The following is a 12,513-nucleotide window of genomic DNA, read 5'->3' as shown; positions in this document are numbered from 1 at the left end:
CTATGAATGCGAGATGAGAAGTTATGACAAATTGAATCTTTTACAGCAATACTCAATTTCTGTACTATAAAATGATTATTCAAAATTGTAATTTATTCACATCAAGTAGTTTAAACTAATTTTATAATAGGAAACAGCATCAATTATAAGTGAATAACATATTTTACCAATTATGTAGTTGCCAACCTATGTAACTCTGTGTCAAGCTACTTACCCTTTCTTTTACACTCAATAATATACATTATTGGAGTGTTGGCAACAAGGGGCTTCCATATCACTAAAACGCCATCTTCATAGACCTGTGCTACTTCAGGGGAATCAGGGCGACAAGGCACAACTGTAAATGGAAAAGAAAAGTGGAATCAATTTACCTAGAGAAAGAAAGTTGCCTGACTGTTCACCCCTTTTACTGTTTTTTACATCAAATATGTGGGAACATTCTAGCCACTGTCTTTAAGCATTTACCACTTTCTTGTCCTTTTCTCCAATTTTATTCTCTCTCGCATGACTGATTTCCACACTTGATTTCCCTTCAGTATCTCACCCAAGTGATCATTTTACATGCACCTGGCTGTTCAAATGTAAGATAGTTTTTCCAAGTAGCCATGATGTGGATGTGCCCCAGTGTTGGACTGGGGTAGACAAAGTCAGAGGTCACATGACATCAGGGTATAGTCCAACAGGTTTATTTGAAATCACAAGATTTCTGAGCACTGCTCCTGCATCAGGTGAACATAGAACATAGAACATTACAGCGCAGTACAGGCCCTCCGGCCCTCGATGTTGCACCGATCTGTCATACCAATCTGAAGCCCATCTAACCTACACTATTCCATGTACGTCCATATGCTTGTCCAATGACAACTTAAATGTACTTAAAGTTGGCGAATCTACTACCATTGCGAGCAAAGCATTCCATTCCCGTACTACTCTGAGTAAAGAAACTACCTCTGACATCTATCTTATATCTATTGCCCCTCAATTTAAAGCTATGCCCTCTCATGCTCACCGTCACCATACTTGGAAAAAGGCTCCCCATGCCCACCCTATCTAACCCTCTGATTATCTTATATGTCTCAATTAAGTCACCTCTCAACCTTCTCTCAAATGAAAACAGCCTCAAGTCCCTCATCCTTTCCTCATAAGACCTCCCCTCCATACCAGGCAACATCCTAGTAAATCTCCTCTGCACCCTTTCCAAAGCTTTCACATCCTTCTTATAATGCGGTGACCAGAACTGTGCACAATACTCCAAGTGCGGCCGCATCAGAGTTTTGTCCAGCTGTAGCATAACCTCATGGTTCCAGAACTCAATCCTTCTATTAGTAAAAGCTAAAACACTGCTTTCTTAACAACCCTGTCAACCTGGGTGGCAACTTTCAAGGATAAACCACTTCAAAGCAGTACATTTTTCATGGAGTGATTAGTTCAATTTTTCTCCCATCCTTGATCCAGTGATACACTGTCCAATTCTGTTCCATTCTGACCTTGTTAGTGGGTGAACTATTCATGGAAGTTAATGTGGCTTTATGAGTTCTGTCAGAGTTAGATACAGACAATCACAGGCAATCACAAGTATACAAAGGAACAGTTACCTGCTAAATTCAGTAAGCAGCAAGTTGAAGCTTTGCCCAAATGGTTTTCCGCCACACATGTATATCTACCCAGATCATCTTCTATTATATTTAGGATAGTTAGAAGCTGGCAACTTTTGCTTGTGGTTGATGTCTGTATCCGATTACTGCAGCACACCAACTGATCCTCTACAGAAAAACAAAGCCAAAAACAAGCTAACTACAAAACACGGAACATTTTCCATTGTCTTTTTTGCTGATTTAGGTTATTTTGTCATGGTATAATAAAGTGCTGAAAGTACTCAGCAGGTAAGATTGCATCCGTGGAGATAGAAACGGAGTTAACATTTTGTTTTACATGACCTGTGTCAGCATGTGAAAGGTTGTCAATCTGAAATATTAATTGTGCTTTTTTCTTTACACTTGCTGCTTCACCTGCTGAGGAGCTTCAGCATTTTCTGTTTATGCTCCAGACCATTTCTTTTACTTTTGATTCTCTTTGTGCTGTTCACTTTCAACACTCAGAGCTGTACAACAAAAGAGTTGACATGAAACATGCAAAAACGTATTCGATTAAAATTGAGGTCTGTACAAACAAGCTAGAAGGCAACTTACCATCTACATACAATGTTACGATCTCCAGTTGAAAAAGTCAAACCCCAGAATGAAATCTGGCTAGATGTGTCTTTTTTTTGTTTAGTTAGTTAGTGTGGTGGTTAGTCACAGAAACATAGTCACACAAGGCTCGAATTTTCTTTAAAAATAGAATAGAAGCGTTATTACACAAAAGGAGAAAGCAAGCTATCTAAATATTTAAGGAAAAAGTGAGGTCTGTAGATGGTGGAGATCAGAGCTGAAAATGTGTTGCCTGTAAAGCGCAGCAGGTCAGGCAGCATCCAAGGAACAGGAAATTCGACGCTTATGCCCGAAACGTCGAATTTCCTGTTCCTTGGATGCTGCCTGACTTGCTGCGCTTTTCCAGCAACACATTTTCAGCAGTATCTAAATATTTAATCGAGGTAGAAGATCTAAAACACACAGGAAAACAAGGTTTCAAATTTTCTCTTCGATATTGATACTGAGACTCGGGCCTAGAGAAATTACACTCCTATCTCAAGTCTTTCGGGTTCTACTTAACAAACTCCTTCCAGTTTCTTCGCCATAAACTGTGAAATGATTTGATGAGTCCTTTTCAAGTCTGTCAATGTGAACTTATCACAGATTTGAGAGTTAACTTTCTCAGGTGTAATAAACTGCAAATTTCTAACCAAGCTCTTATAGTTTGGAAGTTTCACAAACTTAAACCCTTCTGCCGTAGTAACAGTTTTGACAGTAAATGTAATTTCCTTGAACTGTCCCTAAACTCCTCCTAGGAAAAAAAATCAAAACTTGTTTCTAAATTCAATCCTAGTATCTTCTGAATAGAAAAACAAAGTGCTAAAAGGCTTACATGTTTATTCTTGAAAAGTGTGGCACTGGAAAAGCACAGCAGGTCAGGCAGCATCTAAGGAACAGGAGAGTCGACGTTTTGAGCATAAGCCCTTCATCAGGAAGGTGGGGGTGGGGAGAAGGGGGCTGAGAGATAAATAGGAGGGGTGTTGGGGCTGGGGAGAAGGTAACTTGGAAGGCGATAGGTAGTTACAGGTGGGGGGTGATGCCGATTGGTCAGAGCGGAGGGTGGAGAGGATAGGTGGGAAGAAAGATGGACAAGTGGGACAGTTCAGGAAGGCAGTGCCGAGTTGGATCTGGGAGGAGGTGGGGGGGAAGGGAGATGAAGAAACTGGTGAAATTGATATTGATGCTGTGTGGTTGGAGGACGCCAAGGTGGAACATGGGACATTCTTCCTCCAGGCGTCTTGGATGGAGGTGAGGAGGGAGGTGTGGGCGCAAGTTTTACACCTCTTGTGGTGGCAAGGGGAGGTGCTGTGAGTGGAGGGTGGGTTGTGGGGGCATGTACCTAATGAGGGTGTCGCAGAGGGAATGGTCTCTGTGGAATGCTGATGGGGTGGGGAGGGAAATATATCTCTGGTGGTGGGATATGACTGTAGGTGGCAAAAATGGTAGAGGATGATGCATTGTATCCAGAGATTGGTGGGGTGGAAGATAAAGAAAGGGGGTGGGTTGAAGGGGTGGGGTTCAAGGGTGAAAGTGGAGGAGATGAAGGGCATTGTTGACTACGTGGGAGGGGAAATTGTGGTCCTTAAAGTAGGAGGCCATCTGTTATGTTCTGGAGTGGAATTGCTCCCCCTGGGAGCAGATACGGTGGAGGCAGAGGAATTGGAAGCAGGGGATAGCATTTTTACAGGAGGGTGGGTAGGAGATGGTAGCTGTGGGAATCGGGGCTTTGAAGTAGATATCCATGTTGAGTCGGTCACCGGAAATGGAGATGGAGAGGTCCAGGAAAGGGAGGGAGGTTTCTGAGATTTTCCACATGAACTTGATGTCAGGGTGGAAGGTGTTTGTGAAATTGGTGAACTGTTCAACTTCTTCTTTCGAGCACGAGGTGACATCGATACAGTCATCAATGTAGTGGAGGAAAAGGTGGGGAATAGTGCCAGTGTAACTACAGAAAATGGACTGTTCCACGTATCTGATGAAGAAGCAGGCATATCTGGGGCCCATGCAGCTGCCGGTGGTACCCCTTTGGTCTGAAGGAAGTAGGAGGATTTGAAGGAGAACCTCGATGTGGTCTCCTTTACACTGGGGAGACAGACTGCCAACTCATGGAATGTTTCAGAGAACATTTCTGGGACACACACAACCACCAAACAACCCCACCGCCCCGTGGCTGACCACTTCCACTCATCCTCCCATCTGCCAAGGACATTCAAGTCCTGGGCCTCCACTGCCAAATTCAAGCCACCTAACGCCAGGAGGAAGAACATCCCATTGTCCACCTTGGGGCCTCCAACCACATGGCATCAATATTGATTTCACCAGTTTCCTCATCTCCCCTTCCACCACCTCATCCCAGATTCAACCCTCCAACTCAGCATCGCTCTCTTAAACTGTCCCACCTGTCCATCTTTCTTCCCTATCTGCTCCACCCTCCACTCTGACCTATCACCATCACCCCCCACCTGCATCTACCTATCACCTTTCTAGCTACCTTCCCCCAGCCCCAAACCCCTTCCATTTATGTCTCAGCCCCCTTCTCCCCACCACCACATTCCTGATGAAGGGCTTATGTTCGAAATGTTGACTCTCCTGCTCCTCGGATGCTGGCTGACCTGCTGTGCTTTTCCAGCACCCACCTTTTGACTTTGATCTCCAGCAACTGCAGTTCTCACTTCTCATTACATATTTAGTCTACATGTCGTAAATCCAACAGTATAAACATTTTTTTCATTAGCATCCCAGAGGACGAAAGTCACCTACTTTCTGTCAAAATGTTAGATGTAATCACGTCTTGGAAGCACCCTCTGACCTTGTCTTTTTAAAACAAAAATTTTGCACTAGACTAAATCCCATTTGCTCTATTTTGAAGTTATATTATCTTTAATTATACATATTGCAAACTCTTAATTTGTTCACAGGATGTGGGCATTGGTGGCTGGGCCAACATTTATTGCCCATCTCTTGAGAATGTGGTGGTGATCTGCCTTCTTGAACTGCTGCTTCCCTTGGGGTGACACCTACAGTAGTGTTTAGAAGGGAGTTCCAGGATTTTGACCTCACAGCTGTGCAGGAATAGTGATACATTTTCAAGTCAGGATGCTATGTGAGCTGAAGGTGAACTTGCTGCTTGCATTGTTCCAGTGCATCTGCAGAACTCCACCTTCGAAATGGCAGGCATTGCAGGTTTGAAAAGTACTGTCAAGGATCTTTAATGAGTTACTGCAGTGTATCTGGTGGATAGCACACGCTGTTGCCATTGTGTGTTTGTAATGAAGGAGATGGTACTCTGCAAACATTACTTCCATGTTACTCTTGCCCATCTGATTTGTCTAGCAGATTATAATTATCCATGACAATTACATTACTATTCTTATACATTTCCATTTTTCATAATTTATCCTTTTCCTAAGTGTGGCAAATCTTCAGGGTGCTATAAACGATTCCCAGCTGTGACATCTTTTCCTTGCTATTCCCTAATTACACATAAACTGATTCCACATCACAATGTATTATATCACTCCTTACCACTGCACTGAAACGTTTCTTTAAAAAATGCTGACCCATCTCCTTTTTCATTTTGGCCTGCTCTTCTGGACATATTGAATATTTAATTCACGGTCTTTGTCACCATAATTGTGCTGTTAACTCATCCAACCCATTATAAATATAGCATGCTTGAAAAGCCGTTAGCTTTGACTTTTTACCATTATTACTTATTCTGGTTCTACTTTCTACTGTACACTTATATTCCCTGCCCCTTCCTGCCAAGTAACATGCACGCCACACAAATGCCAGACTCCGACTATCACCCATGAAACACAATCTAACCACCGTCCTTCGACATTCAATTGTGTTATCATCATTGAATTCCCCACCATCAACATCCTGGGGCTTTTCATTGACCAGAAACTCAATTGGATTCACCACATAAACACAATGGTTACAAGAACAGGTTAGAGGCTATGAATACCGTAGTGAGTAACTCACCTCCACTCCCCAAAGCCTGTCCACCATCTACAAGGCACAAGTCAGGAGCGTGATGGAATACTCCCCACTTACCTCGATGATTGCAGCCCTAACAACATTCAAGAAGCTCGACACTATCCAGGGCAAAGTAGCCCGCTTGATTGATACTGCATCCACAAACATCCATTCCCTCCATTGCAGATGCTCAATAGCAGCAGTGTATACTATCTACAAGATGCACTGCAGAAATTCACCAAAGATCCTCAGACAGCACCTTCCAAAACCATGACCCTTTCCATCTAGAACGACAAGGGCAGCAGTTACATTGGAAAACCACCATCTTCAAGTTCCCTCCAAGCCAATCACCATCCTGATTGAAAATATAGCACCATTCCTTCACTGTCATTGGGTCAAAATCCTGGAATTCCCTCCCTAAAGACGTGGGCAGACTGCAGCGGTTCAAGAAGGCAGCTCATCGCCACCTTCTTAGGGCAACTAGCGACAGGCAATAAATGATGGCCAGCCAACGACACCCACAACCCACAAATGAATGTATAAAAACACTTTGATTATTGTTCACCTCTTTACTATTCCACGCCTCTGCTTTCGTCTATTTTTGATTTCTTTAAACTTTCCTTCAAGTGAACACTACCCTTCACTATTTTGTTTAAAGCCTCATGTACAACCCAGCATGGTTAAAATGAAATCCGTCCCAATGTAACTATTCTCTTTTCCCCAGTACTGGTGCCAGTGCCCCATGAATGAGAACCAATTTCTCCCACATTAATCTTGGAGACATGCATTTATATCTCTAATCTTATTTAATCTATGAAATTGCAATTGGCTCAGGTAGTAATCCTGAGATTACTGCCATTGTGATTCTGCTTTTAAATCTGATGTTTCAGACTCTAATTCAGAATTGGGTGCTTTATAAGAGGTTCCAGATGTTGGGTAATTGCTCATCAGCAGTTTCAAACTGCAGGTGAATTACTGTGGAGTCAGCTGCATGTGATTTCTGCCATGTACCAATGTGCCACTACTGTTTAAACTGCTGCAACAACTGTTCCTATTGGAAGATCTGGCTTTATGTGTGGTCTCATCAATGAATTTGCATTAAGACATCTTTAATCCTATACTCACACTTCTGCACATTGTAGCTTATCTGCTAATTTTATTCCCACTCATTTTACCTCTCTAAATCCACTTGAACCATCTTTGCATCCTCTTCACAACTTACACTCTGACCTAGTTTTGAATCAGTTGAACATTTGGAAATATTTATCCTACATCCAAGTAACTGATGCAAATTGTGAATATTAGGAGCTAAGCATTGATTTGAGAATGCGAAGAGGTGCAGAGTAAAACAGTTCTAACCTTTGAACCAACGTATGTCAGGATTTGGATACCCTTGAGATCTGCAGGACAAGGTCACAGACTGACTCAACACAACTGACTGGTCCATAAGGCCTTCGAGAAATGATGGTGCTGAAAGAAAAGAAAAGGCAGCCAATGTTCCAAGATTAGGAAAAGAATTGACACGGTTGGTTTGCATAAATTATTCAAACATAGAAGAGGCAAGTCAAACCTTGGGCAGAACTTTACATTCTCACTGTTGACAAATAGGCAGAGACTGTAAAATTGAGCATAATGTTTTCCTGAAACCTAACCTTCTCTGCTAATTCCAAAGCAATTTTGTATATTGTAGGGATGGCAGCATGACGAGGAGCCTGCCAGATTTCACACCTTACCCCACCAGTAGAAAAAGCAGGAATGTACTTTTCTTGTGGTTGCCCAAGACCCACTGGGGTCACTATTTCCCCAGCCCTGGTCTATACACCCTGGTCTCCCACCTCTCCCTTTCAAGGTACCCTGGCTTGGTCCAGCCAAAACATTGCCCTGCATTTTACCTCCCCATCCAGCAATGGCCACAATCTCTAATGGAGCTTGCCTCAGTATCAGATGTAGCCAACATTCCCAAGGCTACTGCTGAAAATATTGAATTACGGTCATTTGATTGGTTAGCAATTCTCAAAAGCAGGGCAACTTCCTGGAATGGGGTGGAAACCTGATCCTGAGCCCTCTGCCAAGTATTCCTATATCACCTTTGGAGGTCAGCTCTTTTCTGCATGTCTGGACTGCAATGAAGTTAGGAGCTGAGTGGTTCAGGCGGAACAAATACTGAGCATCAATTCACAGGCTATTGCTGCACAAGTGCCACATGGTAGCACTGTCAACAACCCATTTCATCACTTTGTTGATGATCGAGAGTAAACTGATTAGTGGTTGGGCAAATATCAACAACATTGTAGCTGCACTGGAACAGCTTGACTAGTTCTGGAGCCCAATTCTTAACATGGAGCGAAACAGATTAGTTGAAGCCCGGCATCTGTAGTGTTGGGGGCAGCAGAGATGCATGCATTTTTCCTATTCTTTGATTCTTCTAAGTTAACGGATGAAAATCTATTTATTTAACAGGATAGTCCATCATCAAGTATGTTGTGCTTCTACCTATTCAGATTGTTCAGTGTAAAACATGAACTATTAAAAGTTGTTTATGTTTAGCAACAATACCTTTTTCCTTTGCTTTTGAACCAGGTAGCTTCAAAGAAAACAGTTTTGATTTTTTCTTCAAAAAACTGCTGGTATAGTTTCTTGTGCCTGTTGATTGCACATTCCCTTGCTGTTTTTCTATGTCTGCAAAGAATTATAACATGGTTATTTTCATTTCATTAATACGGTTGTCTTAATAGTCACCTGTTCTATGTTTTACTTATGATTTTATTAAATTGGAAACTTAGTAAATTTGAAAACATTTCCACGTATGGAATCAGATATTACGAGGAGTATAGCTTTAAATTAAGGGGTGGTAGGTATAGGACTGATGTTAGGGGTAGATTCTTTACTCAGCGAGTCGTGAGTTCATGGAATGCCCTGCCAGCAACAGTGGTGGACTCTCCCTCTTTATGGGCATTTAAACGGGCATTGGATAGGCATATGGAGGATAGTGGGCTAGTGTAGATTAAGTGGGCTTGGATCGGCGCAACATCGAGGGCCGAAGGGCCTGTACTGCGCTGCATTTTTCTATGTTCTATTCTGATATTAACACTCATTGTCATGAATGCAATGAACAATTTCAAAGTAAGTAACTTGTTTATTATGTGCAAGTTGCTTTACACTTACTGTCGTCATATGATGTTAAGAGGGATATCAGTGGCATTTTCATAACTTCCATGTACTGGTTCCCAGACAAGTCTTCATTATTTGGGTCTGCCCTTGCCTGGGACTCGATCACTTTTTCTCTCACTTTAGGTTTTTCTTTGCTTTTCAACTGCAATGAAAACCGAGCTGGCAAAGTCTGACTTTTCCTTGTACCCATTGGCAATTGTTTGCTCACGTTTAAATCCCTCAATACAGATAAAGAATATCGATTTTCTCTTCCATCTTCATCCAGATGATGCAAACCTTTATCCCAATTTAATGAAGCAGACCTTCTAAATAATCTTAATAGACTAGAGCTGCCAAACATTTCTGAAGCAGACTTTGGCAATGGGTCTGTGTGAATTTCACTGATAGTTTCACTTGAAGCACTAGGAGGTTTTGCATCCTTTTGGCTTTTGAATGCTTTTCTTAGACTTTCAAAACTCTGATGTATTATGTTTTCCAGTGAAGCTCTTTTAGATCTTCTTTTAATTTTTGATTCTCCTTCTTCGATGTCAGATGCTGTCTCATCTTCTTCTGTATCTTTCAGCAATTCCAATAAATCTGATTCTGATTCATTGGCAGTCGGATTCCAGGAATATTCATTTGTTGTTTCAGCCTCATCACATAATATTTCATATGAGGTGCTTGATGCCTGATCGGACTTTCCTTGTAAAGGACTGCCCTTTTTGGCTTTTGTTTCCTTTGAAGGAAATAGTTCTTCAGATGTCCATGGCACAGGCAAACTCTCTGCTTGCCAAGTGTTTTTCTCTTCAGACCTTTCAGACAGAAATGAGGGGCAATGTTCAAACTCTAGACCATAGCTGTATGGTTCAGACAGGTCAAAGTAATCTGTGCCTGGTTCTACAGTGTTAAAATATAAAGAACTGACATTTTCATTTGAACTCTGTTCCTGTTGATCAGATGTGACAATTGAAGCAGCAACAGAGGAGATTTCACTCTGCAACTCTGAATCCATGGGACATTGAAAGTCAAAAGACTTCATTCCAGAAACATCTGAATGTGAGCTGGCAGGCTGATCAATATGCTGTCTTTGTGCTGTTGTAGACTCCAACTCTGGATATTCAGAGAGAGATGAGGTTTTTGTTTCTTTAAGTGACTGCAAAGATTCGCTGTCCATGGTTTGCAGATCTGATGGACTCTGAGAAGAAATGACCACACTGGACTCCATCTCTGAATACTGACTGTCGTTGACTTTGCTGTCAATAATACAGGCTTTCTTCTCCATGTGCATCTCCATATTCTTTTCTGATGAGTGTAAAGAAGCTACATCAGTTTGCACAGATTGATCTATCTCAAAGCTAATATTTTTTACAGGGCTTTCTGAACTATATTTTACATTAGATAGAAAGGAACCCTCTTCTGATAAGCATACTGTGTCACTGCATGTGTAATCACACATTGCTGACTCCTGTGTACCCGACTCTTCCGCATCCAGGGAAATGGGCTGAGGTGTTAAGACATCACTAACAACCAACGTCATATTGGAGTTTGGATCTGACTGCTCTGGAGATAGTTCTGGTATTTCAGGTTTGTTTACTATATTCTGAGCTAAGAACTCTGCTTCATATTCATCAAATGACTTGGTCTTCCTTGAATTTTCCTTAGAGGGATGAGCTACAATATTGCTGTTATCATAAGATGCTGATCTTGTCAATCTTCCAAAACCGTGGCTTGAGATTTCCTCAACTCTTTCAGCGTCAAATCTTCTGCTTTGTAGAGGCATCTGAAAGCACTCCAAGAGTGGCTGACGGAGACCACTCACCTTTCCTCTTGTGTAACCTGCCTCTACAAAACGCCTTCTTGTCCTTTCAAGGCTCCTTGTGTATTGAGCATTCTTAGTAGAAAGATCCCTGCTCTCCAGCATATCACTGCAGAAAGTACTTTTTATAAGACAATGCCTTGGTAAAAGTCTAGGTGATGATTTGGAGCTCATATCCAGTGAGCTACTTTGTCCTGATAATTGAAGTGGGACAGCATTATCAGAAGAGATACCTTGCACTAAAGTGTGAGTTGTTGCTCCCTCCACTCTTGAACAGTCTGAAGTCTCCACAGAAGCAGCTTTGGAAATGAGATGCTTCAAGCTGCTACCATTTAAATTCAGATCTTCACAGATTTCAGTATATTTATTCTGTGCTTTCATATCCTCTCTGTATTCTACACCTGCTTCATGTTTTACATATGGTTGTTCTTCAACAGCAGTGTTTCTAGTTAGAAGTGTCCTATCACATTTTTCCTTACAGATATCTGGATCTGTAATGTCTTTTGAGAAAGAAGCAGACCAAGGGATTTCATAGAATTCACTTTCATTTGTAAAATATTGATCAGGTACAGTCTGATTGACTTCTGGAGTATGGGTTGAACGGGCATCTGTCTGATGGGTGCAGTCTTCGAAATCAGAAGAAGAAGCACTAGTTGTTGGTGAGCTGCTTTCCTTCAGCAAGTGTCGAGACATTCCAAGAGAAAGACCATCAGATGTCCCTTCCAAAAGTTCCGGAATGGATCTCATTACTAGTATTGATTTGTAGCTCATAAGGGATTGCTTAAAATAACACAAAAATAATAAATTTCAAAATGAATATTTTCTTCAGTCTTTAAAACAACCTGACATTTTAAGTTAAAGAACGACAAAAAGCTATTTTCTTCACATCGGATTCATAAACATGTTTCAAAATGAATGTAAAAAGTTCTAGCCTTCTTTAAAAAAAGCTGTACCCTAATGTTGAGATATTTAAGGGGAGGTGGTGTCAAAATGGTATAGTGACTGGTCGAGTAATTCAGAGACCCAGGCTAATACTTGGGGAGAACAGGAATTTGAATCTCACTGTGGCAGATGGTAAAGTTTGAATTCAATGAATAAATATGGAATTAAAAGCTAGTCTAGTGCCCAGCTTCAGGATATCTCATCTGGTATGGGAGGGCAAAGCCTCAGTTATCGTGATCCACATGGGTACCAATGATATAGGGAGAAAGAGGACGTGATGGTATTATTGCTTGACAATTAAGACAGAGACTCACTTAATATTCTGGGGACTGTGTTCGAATCCCATCATGGCAGATGAAGGAATTCAGATCCATTAAAAAAAAATGAAAAGAAGAATCTGCTGATGACCATGACACCATTACTGACTATTGG

The 12,513-nt window shown here is 41.6% G+C and overlaps 1 protein-coding gene across 1 annotated transcript in view; it reads right to left on the bottom strand.

The window, feature by feature from the left end:
• Positions 1-12,513, bottom strand: part of obscnb (obscurin, cytoskeletal calmodulin and titin-interacting RhoGEF b) — an 821,414-nt gene that overhangs the window by 26,792 nt on the left and 782,109 nt on the right. Inside the window, exons 113-117 of the mRNA XM_060825732.1 lie at positions 9,339-11,919; positions 8,730-8,852; positions 7,533-7,643; positions 1,596-1,763; positions 215-337 (exon numbers count right to left, since the gene is read on the bottom strand). Coding sequence (XP_060681715.1) covers positions 215-337; positions 1,596-1,763; positions 7,533-7,643; positions 8,730-8,852; positions 9,339-11,919 — 3,106 coding nt within the window. The remainder of the gene's footprint in view (positions 1-214; positions 338-1,595; positions 1,764-7,532; positions 7,644-8,729; positions 8,853-9,338; positions 11,920-12,513) is intronic.

Source organism: Hemiscyllium ocellatum, chromosome 5 (assembly GCF_020745735.1).
Source record: "Hemiscyllium ocellatum isolate sHemOce1 chromosome 5, sHemOce1.pat.X.cur, whole genome shotgun sequence".
Lineage (NCBI taxonomy): Eukaryota > Metazoa > Chordata > Chondrichthyes > Orectolobiformes > Hemiscylliidae > Hemiscyllium > Hemiscyllium ocellatum.
This window is presented reverse-complemented; position numbering and strand designations above follow the sequence as displayed.